The sequence below is a fragment of the Grus americana genome, chromosome 16, assembly GCF_028858705.1.
Source record: "Grus americana isolate bGruAme1 chromosome 16, bGruAme1.mat, whole genome shotgun sequence".
In the NCBI taxonomy this organism is placed as follows: Eukaryota; Metazoa; Chordata; class Aves; order Gruiformes; family Gruidae; genus Grus; species Grus americana.
The window spans coordinates 13,577,559-13,595,013 of record NC_072867.1 but is presented as its reverse complement, the minus strand read 5'-3'; the positions used below and the strand labels follow the sequence as shown (position 1 = coordinate 13,595,013).

General features: G+C 58.1%; 1 protein-coding gene across 15 annotated transcripts in view; it reads right to left on the bottom strand.

Moving 5' to 3' along the window:
• The window catches only part of NCOR2 (nuclear receptor corepressor 2), a 255,422-nt gene that overhangs the window by 46,328 nt on the left and 191,639 nt on the right, over nt 1–17,455 (bottom strand). For all 15 annotated transcript variants that reach the window (XM_054843763.1, XM_054843759.1, XM_054843769.1 and 12 more), the window contains 2 exons: nt 14,514–14,576; nt 4,970–5,112 (listed from right to left, as the gene is read on the bottom strand). In XM_054843763.1, coding sequence (XP_054699738.1) covers nt 4,970–5,112; nt 14,514–14,576 — 206 coding nt within the window. The remainder of the gene's footprint in view (nt 1–4,969; nt 5,113–14,513; nt 14,577–17,455) is intronic.

Genomic DNA, 17,455 nt, shown 5'->3' with positions numbered 1-17,455 from the left:
CAAGGGATGCACGTGCAGAAGTCACCAGTGCCGGGCTGGCAAGAGCCCAGTGGTCCCGCGTCCACTCATTACACGCGTGCGACGTGTTCGTCCTGCGCCTTTCCAAGGACTACCTCCAGCTGCACAATCGTGCGTGGCCACGGCCCGAGACTCATCTGCAGATAATGAAGCCGACACCCCAGATATGGCCCAGCCAATGTTTTCGTGCACCAGCTTTCACGCGTCCTACGGCAGCGGCTGCCAAAGGACTTTGACTCCCGTGCCGGGGAGGCTGTCGCTGTCGGGTAGTGGGCACGCTCCGGGCGGCACGGCATCCCGAAGGTGAGCTACCTGGTGCCCGGTCCTGCCCCGGGACAGCCGCATCCGTGCTCGCCGGGGCACGTGCCGCAGCCACAAGGACACGGAGAGCTGCTCCCTCCCACCAGCCTAAAGGGAAAGTCTCGGCTTTGCTATTGTTTCCTGCTCTTGTTGCTTGAGTAAATATTACCAGTAGGAACAGGCCCATCATCTCCGGCTCTCCCTGCAAACCCCACACGAATGACGTGTGTAGGACGTTTATTTACATGGATGAAAAGATAAAGCCGTGGTGGAAACGTTAACTTTGCTGCTGGATTTTTGTGCTGGGAAGAGCTGGTCCCCCCTTTCCCCCTCCCCCGCCAACTTTTCAATCCTTTAAAAAACTTCCAGATAAAACAAACAAATACAACTGCTTTTTGCTTGGAAACGCTGCTTGCTCAAAATCTATTTTTATCAAAGTGGGCAGGAGAGAGGGGAAAAAAGGCACTTGAGAAAGGGCTCTGCAAAGGCACGGAGGGGCGGCGGGAGGAAGGCAGAGCTCCGCGGTGCCCTCGCCCCGTCCTGGCAGCAGCGGCGATGCCCCGGCACTGCCAGCATTCGCGCCTCTGCCACGGCAGCGATTCAGCAACTGCACGTTTCTGTCTGAAGCAGCAGTTCCCCATCACGCTAACGCGATTACAAAGCGCCGACGTTACTATGGCAAAGACTTCTCTGCCTCTTACTCACGGGTCCGTGACTCAGCCGCGGGCAGGAGCAGGCTCCTCGCTGGGGAATTCGCCAGGAACCAGCCTCTGCCTCAGCACCCTACTTGGCCAGAGCCCGGGGGCCGGCGGAGCAGAGCAGCCAGCTGCCCCGGGGACACTGTGGGTCCCTCTCCTGGCAGACCCCGCTGCTGGTATTTTGGGAAGATGATGCAAAGTCCAGGCAGCAGATCCTGGCTATGTCTAGAGATACGTTCAGGCCACCACATCTCCTCTCATAATGCCAACAGCTCTGGCCCCCTCGTGCAGTCTTGGTCCCGGCACCCTGCCCAGGAATGGGGTCCCCCTCTGCTCTGCCTCTGTAAGCAGCCACAGGGCCACCACGTCTGACACAGGCCCCTAACCACGCCTGAGGAGGACACGGAAGAGTCTCTGTGAGCCACCCCTGGGACCAGGTGTCTCCCATCATCACAACATACTCTTAATCCAAGCCATTACCAGCGAGGCCATGGGAAGGTGCCAGGACAATTTGCTACGGGCACTTTGATGCTGGTTTTGTGCTATCCCAGCCCATGGGGTCTCTGCTTTCTACCTGCCACCACGTATTTTTGCGGGAGCATCCAGGACTTGGTGCCACTTGAGCAGTCTGCCTCGCCGAGACCACTGAGGAGACACGCCGTGCACAGGGAGGACACCGAGCCCTGCACGAGGGGTCACTCCATGCCTGCTCCTCCACGCTGTCCTCCCGGGCACCTGGTCCCCAGCCAGCCCCGTCACGCTGACGCCCAGCCTGGCAGGGATGGGCAGCTCTTCCCCCACCTCCTCTCCTGCCATCCCGGGTGCTGGGCACTGCCTCCCACCACTCGTGTTCACCTGCACCATCTGTCCTGGAGGAGGAGATGAAGATGCCACTAGCCCTTGGGCACGACATCTCACTGACCTTCTGCCTCGCAGGCAGAGCAGCCGTCCTGGCAGATTTGGCCTCTCCTTGCACTCACCGCCTGACATGGCAGCAACAGCCAAAACAGCTTCCAAACCCCGCTGCCGACATGGGCACCTCCCACCAGCATCGGCCTGTCCGAAGAGCGGGACCAGGCAGTCCCAGACTGGTGTGACGTAACGATGTGTGTTTGAAACCACACCAGGACTAGGTCTAACCACAGAGCGACTTCCGTGCTCTGCTGCGATGGGAAGGGACAGAGAGATGATCCCACAGGCAGGACCTCTCTGCCCACCGTGGTGAGGAAGGTCTCAGTTCCCCATCCTGAGACCAAGGCTCTGCACCAAGGCAGACTTGTTCACCCTCCAAAAGGCCACCAGGCTGTCCTCCTGAAGCAGCTTTGCTGTGTGAAGCCAGCACCACCCAAAAAAGCAAGGAATTGCAGAGATGTTGCTCAGAGGGGGCCAAAAGATTGATCCTCCAAACAGGACCAGCACCAGCCCAGGAGATAACTCGCCCATCTTTGCTGCACAAGCCAAAACAAGCCCCAGCAGTCACTAGACCAAAGTGACAACCACCCTGCAAAGAGGTCCCGGTGAAGACAGCGCCTAATCTAATCTAAGCAACTGTGGGGACACCGCGTATCCCAACGCCCTGCTTTCCTTAAACACCGAGATCAGAGCACGCAGCGTGCAGAAAGTCAAGGCTAAGTGACGCTGATGCCTGGGGCACATCCGAGCCGCCTGGCAGCGAAACTGAGCCAAAACACACAGCAGGGCAGATAAAGCGAAGCCTCAAGGTGGCCTGACCCTGCCCCCCAGGAACAGGCTGCCTGTCCCGTGGTGCGGCCGGCTGGCAGGGACACCCTGATCCACGGGGGTGCTCGCAGAGGGAGGAGGGTGACGATCTGCGGTAGGGACCACGCGGGCTCTGGGGAGGCAGAGAAGGAGCAGCATCGTGCCAGACAGCTTTGCCTGTTGCAACCCAAATCCTTCTCCCTCCTAATGCTGGATGCTCCCTGGATGCTCAGAGAGAGGGTCCCCCTGTCCCCAGGGGATTCAGCACGGGGACAAGGGGCTGCCATCCCACCGGGCACTGTCCCAGCATGGGGAACGGGGACATCCTGCTCCACACCACACTGTGCCACGTTTTGGGGACAGAGAGACCTTGCCAGGCTCTGCTTCCTGTCCCACACCGGTCCCTGCCTCCTGCCCATCCCCACAGCTCCTCTGAGTCGCCTGCGTGCTGCCGAACCCGGTGTCACACCTACCTGGAAGAGGAGGCTACAATATTAATGAGCCCCATCTGGGAAACGAGCAAGATCTGCTAATTAAGTTTACTCTCATTAAACAAGAGGAAGAAAAGCAGAGCCACTGTGTTTCCCCACACACGATCAGCAATAGCTGTTGGCGGCGAGGTCAGGGAATAGTTTGGGGATGTCGTGGCAAAACTAGGCGATGCCACGCTGCCTCACCACGTGCTTCCTCCACAGAGGTCATGGCTGGCTACTGGGTATAGGATGAGATTAGGAGGCTTGGTTTGCTCGTGAATATATTTAGGAGTCAGGAAGGAAGGTCTATGGCAATTTAATCTCAGTTGTTCTTTTATTTTATTCAGCTTTCTGGCATCTGCTGTTGCCACAAAACAATAGAGCACAATAAATAACAGCTGAACATTCATTGTTCTTCTCCACGACCGAATCCCATAGCCTCCGATGCTCAAAAAATAAAATGATGATGCTGATATAAACTGCAAGTGAGAGTGAGCAATTAGACTGGAGAAGTCTAGCGGCTGCCTTGGAGGGACGGATGCAGGGAAAAATGTGGTTCTGCAGAAAAACACTTCCGTGATATAATTTCTGCAACATTAGGAAGCAGAGTAAATTAATATACACCGGCTCCACTGCCAGCTAAGCTGTATGATCTTATTTCAGATTCTCCCCAGTAATGAACAATGATATCTTTATAATCTAACATTTTATATTCGGAGGGCCTGATGCACGTTTCATTCCGGTCTTTATATCGGTTTGGGGGTCTTTTATATAGTTTGTTTGCTTTGTTTCTAAAAACAATTCGGTGAAACATGGGAACACAGGAGTGTCTCTGTGCATAGAGAATTAATAAAAAAGAATCGCCGATGTCTTCCCTTTCTCTCATTCCTATAGACTGACTAGGATATTAAATTCCTGAGTGAGTCATTGAATGTTTTCCTGTCTTTCTTTTTACTCTTGTCGTAATAGCTTGCTTGGAGAGATTCCTGCATTGAACATTGTCCTTTGCATTTTCAAAGCACCCCTTGGGGGTTTAGCCATGTGAATTCTATTAGCCAGAAACTGGGAACCCCAGGATACTCTACAAATGAAATAATTATAATCCTTAGTTGCTCTTAGCAGTTCATCCTATCTCCAGAACACCAAACAAACCCCACTTCATTCACACGCTGCACTGCATGCCAGAAAAGAAGCAGCATTAGCCCCTTCTGGTGGGGAAACCGAGGCACAGAGAGATGTGCGCGTCTGCTCGCAGCCCCAAAGACAACCAACATCCGTGTCGGGACCAGCCCTTCCTCACATTGACCTGAACTCCTGACTTTCTCTGGGGCAAACCGGCCGTTTACCAGGTAACTGCGGTACCGGCAAGGCACGGAGCTGCGGTGCGCAGCCGGGCTCTCCGCTCCCCGGGCTGGAACAGCACAACCTCGCCGGCGTCAGAGTATTTGCGCAGCTGGGACTGAGCTCGCGTCCTGGCCAACATACCACAGCCCCGTTCCTCCTTCTGCTCCTTCTTATCTCCCTGCGTACCAGCCACGCTCCAGACACCCAGGCATCTCCCACACAGCAGCCCTCCCTCCTCCAGACCTCCCAGGGCCAGACGGGTGGACAACCCTTTCCTGCACCGCTTCCCAGTCCTCAGAGCTTCCACTCCAGTACCTTCTCTGAGAAGATAAAGACCTCCCTTGGCTGCGGGAAGCACGCAAGCACTTGCTGGAAAGTATCTATGGTTCCCGGTGCGGGCTGAGATGGGGCTCTCACCATTTTCAGTTTGTGCTGCTGTAGGATCTCGTCCAGGTTCTGCCTCTTCTTGTAGTTGAAGTAGAAGTTTTTGCACTGCGACACAGTCTTGGAGCCCACCATCCTGGCAATGGCCGACCAGTTCCGCCCATGCTCAAGGAGACCTGTGGTCACAGGAGGAAGAAAGGAGAAGGGTTTAACACCAGATACGCTCGCACAAGGGCAGCATTATCCACGCAGGATGGGAAACATCCTCCGCGCAAGCCAAACTCCACAGGAACAATACGGTCACTAGCACCCGTCTGCAAGGCTTCCTAGGCCAGAAGATGACCTACGAGAGCCTGTTTTTCTTTCCAAGGGGAAAAAAAGGCACTATGCTGACTGCCTCTGGAACAAAACACGTCGTACAGCCACGTCTCAGCCAGCCACCGAGCTGTCAGGAGGGTGAGTGGTGCTCCCTTCCCTTTGGGACGGCAGCAGGAGGTGTTGCCATGCCCAGGAGAACCTGGGGCAGCAGCTCTCAGTCCCTGCTATGAAGCAAAGGCTCTCGCCACCCTCCTGTGCCCCAGTGATGACTTGGACCAGGGTGACGAGGCAGTTCAAGGGGTTGGAGCACAGAGTCCTGTGATGGATGCGGAGGAACAGCCCAGGCAGGGAAGCGGCAGGAAGCCCAGGTGATGTCCCGGGCTGGGAAGAAGCACGCCGGGGGAGTAGTGCTGATCGCAGGCTCACGAGCAAGAGCAGCTTCCCAAGTCAGGCATCGTGCCAAGGGCTGGCAAGCCTGGCCAGATGGTGCCACCCAGCCACGGGGCTCCTGCCAGCGCTGGGGCAACCCAGCAGGGTGGAGGAAGAGCAAGGAGCACGTCAGCACCCCGCGTCCTCGCAGTCTCTGCAGGGGTGTCGGGTACCCCTGGTCCCACAGCCGGAGTGGGGGTCACAACCGCAGCCCAGGGACGGGTGCAGCGGCACCCTGGTCTCTCCACCCCAGGCTCCTGGAGGTGACCCAAGTGAGGACCATCCGGGCTTTCTGGGAAATAAAACCTCACAGCCTGCAGTCCTTCCTGGTGTGCGGCCGGTCCTTCCCGTGGTGCCTGGCGGGGCCGGAGCTGCCACCAGCCTGCAGGACGCTGCCGGCCCAGGTGGATCGTGCCGGTCCGGTTGGCTCCCGGCTGCCCACGTGATGCCACCGCCGAGATGAAAACCAGCAGGGACTGAACCTGCTAAGACCATCTTCCTCTTTTGTTAGGGGTTTTTCTGCCCAGAAGCCACCAACCACAGAGCCTGGGAACAGGCACTGCCCGGGCATCTGTCACCCATCCCCAAACCCCTTCCTGGCTGCTCTGACGCCGTGGGGCTCAGGACCGCAGCGAGTCCCACGTTAGGGCCCTGGCGCGTGGCCCTGCTTGTGCCTGGGAGCCCCGGCAGCTGTGCCCAGCCCAGCCCTGCCGCCAGCCTTCAGCCACGCTGCTGCCACGTGTCACCTCCGGGACCCAGCCTGGACCTAAGGGCCAGCCCAACCTCTGCTTCAGCCCAACAACAAATCCCCCCAGGACGGACTGATCTCGGCGCAGCCACAAGCGATCAGGACCCGAGGGACGCAGCTCCGGCCCAGGATCCGTGTGCCCGTGCAAGGGGAGGGCACGGCGTGGGGGCTGTGGGTATCTCTGCGTTGGACAGACAGCACTGCGTACCCCAGGAGAGATGAAACCTCTCCCTGCTTCCCAAGCCCTGGAGGAAACCAGCAGCACCCAGCGCTGCAGGAGTTAACATCCAGCCGGTGCCTGTATCCTGCCCCGTCCCAGCACCAGGGCTTATCAAATTGCATGTCAGAGGCAGGCATCACACGGCGCTGAGCACCACAAAAGGCCGTGGCAAGCCAAGAAACAAGTTTGAGTTTTAACTCTGCAACTCCCAGCCTCGCTTCAGCCAAACCCACGACCTCCGTCACCCCGCCGGCAGGCTGGGACTTCTTAAAAATAATAATAAATTAAAAAAAAGGACGTCCGGCCATCAACCGCTAGAGATAACGAGACGGGGGAGTCCTCCCCCCCGAGTCACTGAAGGCTGCAGGGGAAAACAGGACAGTCCCCTGTGTCACAACCCATCCCCTGTGTCACAACCCATCGCTGCCATCCAAAGCAAACAAGCGGCTCGGCCCCCTTTGCTCATCGCCGTGCCGGTGGCCCCGCACCAAGTGTGACGGCAGGGCCGGAGCCGTTTGCTGCAGCCCGGGCAAAGCCTCGAAACGTGAACACTGGCAGCAGCGTGCCGTGAGCTCTGGTGCTTCGGTGGGCGAGATGCCATGCTGTCCGGCAGAGGGAAGCGGGACCCGGCACGGGGGAGCCTGGGGCAGGGGGTGACAGATGCCAGCGCGAGCGGTCCCCAGCGCAGCGTGACCTTTGCCAGCCGTGGGCGATGCCAGCGCCCGGCTGCCCTTTCCCCCGCCAGGCTCGCTGTGCCCCTGCCCACCGCAGGGCTGCGGGATGGGGACTCTGCCGGAGGAGCTTGCAGGTGGCCGGGCAGGTGGCCGCGTCCGTGCCGGGCTCACGAGGAGGAAGCTGCCTGCAGCCCCTGCCTGCAGGACCCGGCAGGGAGCCCAGCCGCTCTGCTCTTTACATTAAAACCAGAGCAAACCAGCAACACCTGCTTCCCCACGCTGTAATTATCTGCACGCTCGGGGAGGGACCAGCCGAGACACCCCGGGACATACCGGTAAGCCCTCGGCTCACCGGACACCCCCGGCTCGATGAGCTCCGCCAGCACGGCAGCCCCCAGCCTCCGCCCTGCGCTCCCTGGCACGCCAGCCCGCCTCGGCACGGCGCGGCCCTTCGTTCCGCAGCGCAACTGAAACTATGACTAACGGAGTTATCAGATCTTCACGCTGGCTTGGGGCGGGGGCTCGGGATGCGGGGTCTGCCCGCGGGCACGCAGCTACACGCAACCCTGAGGTTAACCCCATCCTTCGGACCCCAATGCCGGACTTACGTGCTCTGGCTCCGGCGGGCAGGGAGCATGCCCGGAGCGTGCAGCGGGCGAGCTGGGAAGGACACGGGCGTCGGGGCACTTCTTCAAAGCCCCCCCGGGCACGGCAGCCCGCTGCAAAGCGCTGCGAGTGCTCCGCTCACACCCTCCCCACGCATTTTGCTTTCGTTCCCTCGCAGCAGCCGGAGACAGAGAAGAAAGCAAAGCCGGTTCCTTAAATCCTGGGGGCGAGAGGATTTCAAAGCCATGGGCGGCCGAGAGCGGCGAGGGAGCGGGCACCGAGGCTGGAAACCAGGTCACAGGCGGGAGACTCCTGACCCCGATGCCAAAAGTTGGTGGGAACACATGCTCCGGCCCCAGCGCTCTTCCCTCCAGCGGGGCCAGCGAGCGAACGGCGTCCTCCGCACTCCTCCCGCTCGCTCGCCGGAGCTTTCCAGCCGGCTGCAGCCGCGGTTGTTAAGGTGGATGGAAGCGCCTCCGGTATTTTCTCCCCTACCTCACCTCCTTGCTCAGCAGCTCAGGGCTACCGGGAGGCCGTGCAGTTTCAGGAGATGCCCAACGTTGCCAAGAAATGATGATAATTAAAAAAAAAAAAAAAAAAAAAAAGGCAGGAGAAAGGCGAAGGGGAGGGAGCAGCCGACCGCGCGCGCCGCAGCTCCGCTCCTGCCAGCCCGGGGACGGGGAGCCGGTGCCGTCGGTATGTGGCGGAGCAGCGAGCGAGCTCTAATCTGTTCCTCTGGCTGACCCGGGGCTCGTTGCATCTGAATGTGACCTCTAGACAGAGCATTAATAACGAACGTGGCGCTGACCCAAGCTGACAAGGGGTGCGGCCGCTTGGCACCCGCTCCCGCCCTCCCTCTCTCACTTTCTGTCTCCCTCGCTCTCGTCTGAATGTCAGCGGCAGGGGGAGGGATCCAGGAAAACAAAGCTTGGCTAATAGTTTCCTCCGCTCTCAAGTGAATCAAAGGCGCTTTTCTTTGGGGAGGTGCTCGCCGGCGAGCCCAGCGCCTCACCGGCGGGATGCCGTGGCACCCTGGCACGCCTCGGCCCCGTGGCCGCTGCCCCGGCGGAGGAGGGATGGGGAGAGGTTTGGCGTGGGCATTGGTCTCATCACGCGTGGGTGGCGGGGGACCTCTGCTCCGGTACTGGCGAGCGGAGGCTGGAAGGAAGAGGAGCGCGGTAGCGTGCGCTCAGCATTTTGGAGCTCAGAGGAGAAACCTGGAGGGGCGGCCCAGTGGGCGAGGGCCCTCAGCTCGCACCCCCTCGGCTCTCCACAGCTGTGGGATTTTACCGGAGCTGTTCCAAGGCTCTCCAGCACGGCCGCCCTGCTCCACCCAGGGCTCGGCGAGGGCGGAGGGAGCCCATAAAAGCGTCCCTTAATGGGAGCTTGCGTGGATTAACAGACCAAGGTTACAGGCAAAAAACTAAAGTGATCTCATTCCCCTACGCCTGACGGTACCTGGTGCGATCCTCCAGCCCCTCTCGCACCCACACGCTCTCTTGGGAGCGGGGATGGAGGCAGTTCTGGCTACGGCAGAGCCAAAACGTGCCGTAACACCGTCCCGGAGAAAGACCAGCACCACGGAGTCAGCGACACCACCCAAGGCATCCCGAAAGCACGGTCAGCATCGCTGAGCTGAATTAGCACATCGCAGCGCCGCTTTCCCCTGCCGATCTCGGGGCGGTTTGCAGTGCGTGGGAGAACCGAGGCACAAGGAAGGTGAGTAACTTCTCCAAGGCCGTGGAGCCAGTGGGCGGCAGAGCCGGGCGAGCACCAGGCTCCTGACGCCACGCCAAGGAAAGCAGCGGGGACGGCGCGCGGGCAGCGAGCCCACGTCCCCGCAGGCGCCGGGGGTGTTGCCAGAGGGACCGTCGTGCAGGCAGCCGGCTTGGTGCGCTCTCACTGCGACAGTGGGTGATGCTCACCCCGCCTTGGGAAGGTGACGCTGGGACCAGCCTGCTGCGCTCCCACTGGACCTCTCCTTCGGTGGCTGGATGCAAGTGTTGTCTCTGACGCGCCCCACGGCTACGAGGGAGCTTGCGGCAAAACTCCCCAGCAGCTTTCACGCCCGCCGCGCCACCTCTCCGAGGGAGGTAGTGCCACCAAACGAGGTGTGGGTACGGAGTCGGGACTCCCGGCCAGCTCAACTCTAGTGCCACATTCCCCCTCCACTGGCCCCGGCTGGGGACCCTCAGCTCCCAGGTCTCCCCTTTGGAGCCGCTGGACCACTGCATCAACCTGCTGCACAAACATCCAGCCCTGTGCCCTGCCCGGCTCTCCTCCTCCTACCACAACCCTCCTTTTGCGCTGTGTCCCCATCCTTTGACCCTTGCCCCCGCCGGGACGCCCGCTCCCGGAGAGGTGCCATCCCCACCGGACCGGCCAGGGAAACTGGAGTCTCCACGTGCAGCAGCTGCTCCCGGTGCGCCCAGCTCTCTCCCTTTACCTGGTTTGGATATTATTCCTGCTCCCTTACTGTTGAAAAAATAACGCTCAAAATTAAAATGTAGGCTGTAAATTATAGTAATTACCCAGCAGTTCCCCCTGACAGGCCTTTTGTGTTTCATTCGCTGACACTCACTAAGCAAATCCTCGCAGTTTGTTCCTACGTGCTCGAGAAACGTTCAGCCAAGGGCGGCAGAAAGTGCAGCTCTGGGGGCCGCGGCGGGCAGCGGCACTACGGGCACTGTCCCACGGGTTGCACCTTGGCTGAAGAGCAGCAAAGCCCCAGCCTGGGATGGCAGGGTTGGGACCGCAGCCAACCACAGCCTCTTCCAGGGCAAGCGTGGCCGATTCACGCCTTGGATGCAGTTTTGCCCTCGTGGCACCCAATCTGCCCCATCCCGGTAATTCCCACCATGACGCTTCGTACGAACTTCACGGCATGGCTTGCTCGGAGCTGGCTCCTCTCCTCACCCTGAGCTCCCCTTGCACTCACCCTGGACAGAGGGCACCCGGGTGGGGGACCCCAAGGCACAAGCCACCCAGGGCCAGCAAGAGGGATAACATGCAGCAACCAGCACGTGCTACAAACCACGTTCTCCAGCCCACGTTTACTATCATCAACAGGTTTTCAAAGCAGTAATTATCTCCGACCGGAGAGGGGAAGGCTCCAGCATGAGCACAGAGGAGATGAAGGGAGGAAGGCACGGAGCTCGGTTCCGTCCTGGCTCCCCAGCATCGCCCGCGCTGCAGCCAGCTCCTTCTAAGAGCAACGGCTGCCGTGCCGGGAAGAAGCGATGGAGGGAGAACGTGAACACCTACACAGACCCATCTCTTCCCACTCTTCAGCCAGTGGCTCCTTCAAAATAACAGTGCAAATCCAAATTAGGGTTGGAAGAACGCACACTCGTGTGTGTGTTTACACACCCGCTCGGGCTCCAAACGGATCTTGTGCAGCAAGACAGCAGGGTGAAAGGCAGTTATGTTCTAAAGGCGACGGGAGATGGCTGGCTTCTGCCATGGGATTTCCTATCACTGGGTTTGGCTGCGTGTTCATTTGAACAAATCAGTGTTTTTAAAAAAAAATCCCACTCTTTTTTAGTTCCGTGGACAGAATGGGTCTGGGAAAAAATGGTTCAGGTCAGTCTAAAACTCATCTGAGTTGGTTGTTGGCAGAACTAAACATCAGCCCTCAAAAGAACACCTGTATCCAAGGAAATGTTTTACGTCCACCCAAAATGAATTATTCAGAACTTTTCATGGGTTATTTAACTCTCTGACATCATCTTTTTACATTTGTGCCCGACCCTCCTCTACCTCATCATGCCGACTCCATCCCGTGGCTCTCTGGCCTGGGAAAAGGCGTGAAGAGCCCGAGCTTGGCTCTGCCCCGAGGACGAGGAGCAAAGAGCCTCGGCAAGGCGCAGGAGGACCTCAAGTGAGCGAGAAACTGCCATTTCCACGCTGCCTCTTTTCAAAGAACAAAACCACTTGTTAGACACCGGGGGAAAAACCCAGAGCCGAGGCGAGAACAGATACCAGACTTTAAAGAGTAACGAGGGTCACGGCGAAACTCAGCAGAGGGATTCGGGGGGGGGGGGGGGGTGTTGGGGGGGCAATAAACCCACTCGGCTGCTCCAGGTCGACGCTCGCCCGCTGCTCGCAAACTGCTTGCCTCCCTTTAACTCCTGCCTGCGTGGGCTCCTGCCCGCGGGTCCCCCAAAGGTAGGAGCTGCCTAAATATTGCCTTCTAAGGAGCAGCCCCATCCCGCTGCCGAAAGCCTCTTTCCCCCTTCCTTTCCTTCCCTTCCCGAGCCGGGGAGCGGGCAACTGCCCGCTCCCCGGCTCGGGAAGGGAAGGAAAGGAAGGGGGGAAATCCTCGAGCAACTCCGGTTAATCAAAACCTCCTGCTTTTAGGATCATAGCTGCGGTGCAAGGAGGCAATATCAGAAAAACACGCTACCCCATAATTATACCAATCTCTGCACATTTTGACAGACTAGTGAATCAAAGTTTATTGCGTAATAAAAGCATCATTAAGAAAGAACTTTCCTCTCGCTAGGTTTTCGTTCCCCTAGTTAACTTTAATAACACGGTACTCCCCTTTATTGTCTCTCCGACAGACACAGTCCTGCCTTCTCCCGCTTGGAAACTCTCCGTGCAGCTCCGGAGCGGAGCAGACGACTTTGGCGTCTCACTGTCCCAGGACCACGTTCTCTTACCTGCCTGAGCAGAAATGACACGGGGTTTCATGCCACGCACAAAAAAAAAAAAAGCCGAGGGTGGACGGCAAGGCCGGGTTGATCTCCTGGCTGGCGGGTGCTGGGAGCAGAGGTCACCATCCCCATCTGCCCAAGCACCCCGGGGCGTTAGGGATGACTTTCTGTAGGACTCGCATCTTGCTTGTTTAACTACCCAAACCAGCCGGCTCGGCGCTCACACTGGTACCAGTACCGGGGAAGAGCGTGGCTGGGGCGGCTGAGTCCTTGCAGTGAGGAGGATGGTGCCCGTGTCTCCGAACCCACCCTGAGCTGGGTGCCCGCCACCACCTCCTCCACCCCTGCCCAGCCGTGCCGGCACGGGCTCTGCCACCGCCTCCTCCAGCCTCTGAGGTTACCTCCGGAGTTTTGCAGCCACTGCGAGTCGGAAACCCCCACCGCGCCGGTCCCTGGAAACGCCAAACAAAGCCAGTTCGAAGCATTAGAGCGGCTGCTTCCTGGCAAAGGGGAATTTGGCTTCTCTGTAGAAGTCTGGTGTTGCAATCTCAGTTTCCCAGGTTGTAACGGAGGGGAAAACATCAGCAATCGGGCTTTACACCAGCAAATCTCCCTGCCCCGTCCTGGCCCCTGGGCTGGAATAATGCTACGTGCTCCCACGCTTCATCCTTCCTCCACGCAGGCTTTGGCAGCAGGTTTTAAGACTCCTTAAGTGCACCTCCAGCATCCAGCATAAAACAGCAAGGGGCACTTTTTAACAACCAGATGCGATCTCCAAAACAAAGCGGCGCTCGGAAAAGATCCCTCCAACGACCCTCCCCTGCTCAGCACCTGCTCACCCCATTACCTGGCGCCGAGCCAGTTTGCTTGATTAAAGTCTATCTATTAAGTTTTGCGTCTATAGAGAGCCCCGCTCGGCAACACGCAGGATTGGCACTGGGCTGTAAAGAGGGTTGGAACAGCTTAAAGGCGAGTGAGCCAAACACTTTGGGATATTCACAGGCAAAGTAATCCAAGTCCACAGCTCCCATCGGCACCTGGGCAGCCGGCGCTCCAGAACGTGTAATCACCATCCCGGGAGCAGGTGCATTTTCCAAGCAGAGCCGAACCCGCTAACACGCCTGTTTGCATTTGCCATCCCCAAACGGCACTCATTTCCATTTTAATTTCCCATTTACAATCCTCACTGGGCCAGGAGAGTCGGCAGCGATGCAAGCAGGACGCATGGGCTGGGGACGTGAGCTCGACAGCCCATCTACAGGACGTGACTTTGGCAAAAAAATTAAAGCAGCGAAAGAGCCGGCGCAGGAGCGGCACGAGGAGGGGGAAGTGGCAAGAAGGGCTGTGCTACACTCAGCACTTTTTGCAAACGGTCTCAGCAAAGGCTCTGAATCAGCGCCAGGATGTAAAGTCACCCCACGCTGCCTGCAGCCCCGGCTCTCGCGAGTTCCCCGACACGTGGCTGCGGAGTGCCAGGGTTCACTGTCCTCTCCCTAAATGCCAGGCAAACACTCACGGTGCATCTGAACAGATCGCGCCGCTAGCACGAACCTCCAGAGAGCGGCGCGAAGCTGCACCTCACGCTACACGCACCAGAAGCTGCAAAAAGCAACAGGCGAAGTGCCTGCCCCATTTCCTACGGCCGGCTCCTGCCTCGCAGGACACGTGCGGGCTCTGGACACAGCCCAGATGTCCCTGGTGTCAGCACAGCTCCCGGGGCTGGAGCGGCTGAGCATGGTCCCCATGCCACCGCGTGTCTCCCCCAAAACCCCCCCCGAGGCTTGCTGGGAACAAACCGGCACCGAGATGGGCAGAATCTGGCCCCACAGCTGAGGGCCCACCACCCTGCGGTCAGACGCTGCCCGCCCCCATCGCTGGGGTAGCTCCAGCAGAGCCGACCAGAGAAAGAAAATGAGCGGCTCACCTTTCTTAGCTGTCTCCATCTCCTCTTCGGTCCAGCGAGAGCTTTCATTCATCTCCAGAGAAGCTGGGAAGGAGGAAGGAAAGGAGAGCAGTCAGCTGTGAGCGGGACCCAGCGAGCCCAGGGAGCTCGGAGGAGATGCCCAAACCCCATCCCGCGCCCTGTTCCCCCGAGGCACAACAAAACGCCGTGCAGTGCAGAAGTACTTCTGCAGGGAAGGTTGTCGCGGTGCGGGCTCTCAAGGCTTTTCCACGCCACGGTAACCTGTGCACAGCATCCCCCCAGGATGCGTCTCAGTGATGCAAAACCTTTACTTTGGGACTGGAAGCGAAGCCAGATGGCTTGAGGGTGGCAGCAGATTTCCTGCTGACTTGGTGCCACACACACCCTGGCCCGCCAACAACAGGTACCTAAGATGGAGCCGACTTGGGCTGCGTGCTTTGGAGGTGGCAGACGCAGGGTGGGACCGTCACCCTCGGCGGAGACGGAGAAACAGCATCACCTTGGCGGGGACTTTGGCTGACCGCATGCGTCAAGGGAGTTGGCCGTGCTTGACCGCGGGCTCCCTTGGTGCCATCATCGGGCTCTCAGACATCTCAGAGCCACTTCCAGCAATGCTGGCGGCTCACCTGGAGCAGTGCCCATCGCAGAGGGACGTGCTGCTCCAGCCGCGAGAGGCAGAGAGGGGCGTTAGCACCTGATACCCCCCCTCTCCCCCACCCCGGGAGCGGTGCTGGGGACACCAAGGTCCTGCATAAAGCCTTCACTATGCACCAGTCCCGCTGGCAGCCTGGCACTAGAGCAAACCCTACAATAACAAACCAGGGTGTGAGTCAGAGGCAAAAAACAACTCGGTAAGGAAACAGATTTCCGGCTCAGGCTGCCAAGGGGTTATTACTCTAAACAACAGGCAAAGCATTATTTCAACAGTGATGAGAGATGTTTTGACAGTGTCCTTTTAAAATGGAAAACAGGCTGATAGGTTCAGGATAAAGGAGAGGAGACAAGGAAGCATCTTCCAAGAAGCTCTACAAGAAGCTGAGACCCCGCAGGAGGACAACGTGGGCTCCGATGCCCAGGGCACCGGGCAGAAGAATCTCCTTCACAGCCGGCCGAGCACCACTGCAGGTGTCACCTCCTGGAAGTCAGCACAGGTCACCGCCTCCCCCAGAAACGCCGTCCCTCGGGACGCCGGCCAAAAGGGATGGAAATCGATACCTCGCTGCTTCCCCAGCCACGGGCAGAGCTGGGGCCACCGCGCTCGTTTACGTAAAAGTGAGTATCCCCGACGCGCTGTGCAAGGCCCTTCGCTCGGCTCGAGGATGACTGTTATTGTACGGTAAAGAAATGTCAAAGAAACGGCCTGTTTGGTTTGATTAATGGTATTTACTGAGGTTGTGCAGATATGAAACAGATGCCTACGGGGAGCTCCGGCACACTGCAGTTAAACCACAATACGGTTTTGTGTTGTTTTTTAATGTTCAATTGGTATTTAAAATGCAGTAACTTTCTTAGCCAACCTAAATTAAAGCACTATTGGAGAGACATAAAGTGAAACCAATTGCTCAGATATGTCACTGGAATCAATCCATTCCCTTTTCCCAATTTAACACGGTCTAAAGTCTTTTCCCCGTGTTTGCAGTGAAGTTTATCGAGGACTCTGAGATGCTGGGATAAAAAAAAAAAAAAAAAAAAAAATCCCATCCAAGTTACTGGCATTATCTGCTGCTTCTTTGCAGCGTTGCTTAACGAGTTCGAGAGAGAGAGCAGGGCTCCGTTGTGCTGGGAACTATTTATATCGCCTGTATGAAAACAGAGCGCTCGCAATCAAGGCTTCAGCCAGTTGTCAGCAGAGGAACAGGGAGGCGAAACACCTCCGGGTGATTTATAGCACATGGAACAGAACAAGCAAGAAACTGCAGAGCAAGAAAAGTGAGAGGAGTCACCCTGCTTTTATTTTTACTTGCCTTAGGTAGCGCAGTCATAATTTTGTACTTGATAGAGTACAAAATAGAGGAAAATCAGCCAAATTCCTTGGTGCATTGGCTTCTTTAAGTCAATACATGAGAAGTTTCCAAGGGTGACCACTACCGATGCTGCAGACGCGAGAGGCAGATGCACCCGACGTGGGGCTGCGGATGCTGCCGTGAATTCCCACCTAGCCCCAGAGAGACGCAGCGGCATCGTGCTGCTCCGGCCGACCGCTGCTCGTGGCCGCGATCCCTGGGTGCCACGTTACGGGCGGCACGCTTTGCCTCATCCACCTCACTCTGATGCCGCTCCCGGCCTCTTCCCGCTGCGCTCAGCCACCCTGCAGCCTCGCGCAGGCAGGACGGGAAGGAAAATAGTGACCACTGCGCCTGACTGGCTACGGATGGGGGACATGAGCGGGACCACTGGGGACCAGCATGGGAAATGCTGCTTTTTGGGCAAAATAAGCCCAAACTGGGGTGCACAGCACAACTGCAGCCAGGGTGGAGGCTCCTGAGCAGCTGTAACCCGCTGCCTCCTCACCACGTCCTTCAGCTGCAGAGATGAGGAAGGGACCAGCCCCATTCCCAAGGCTGGGGGGCATCACAGACCCCGCAGGCTGCAGCTGCTTGGGCTCTGGGCAAATCTGAAAACAGAGAGGGCAGGAGAACTGGCAGAGACCCAGGCAAGCCCAGGAGGGCAGAGCAGGCTTCTGTGCAGAGCTGGAGGGTACTCGAAGCCCCAGCTGCTGCAGAGGGAAACACACATCCGGGTGCAGGAGGTGCACGAGCCCTGCATGAACCCAGCCAACACGCTGCTAAAAATGACGGCTTCCCTTTTCATCTTTTGCAATACTTTCCCTCTGAGGCTGTAAAACTCACTAACACTCAGCCAGGACAGCCCAGGCTTGCAAATGCCTCCACTTTATCTGGGTGAACGGCGTTGAGTAATTTATGGGATAGAAGAACCTCATT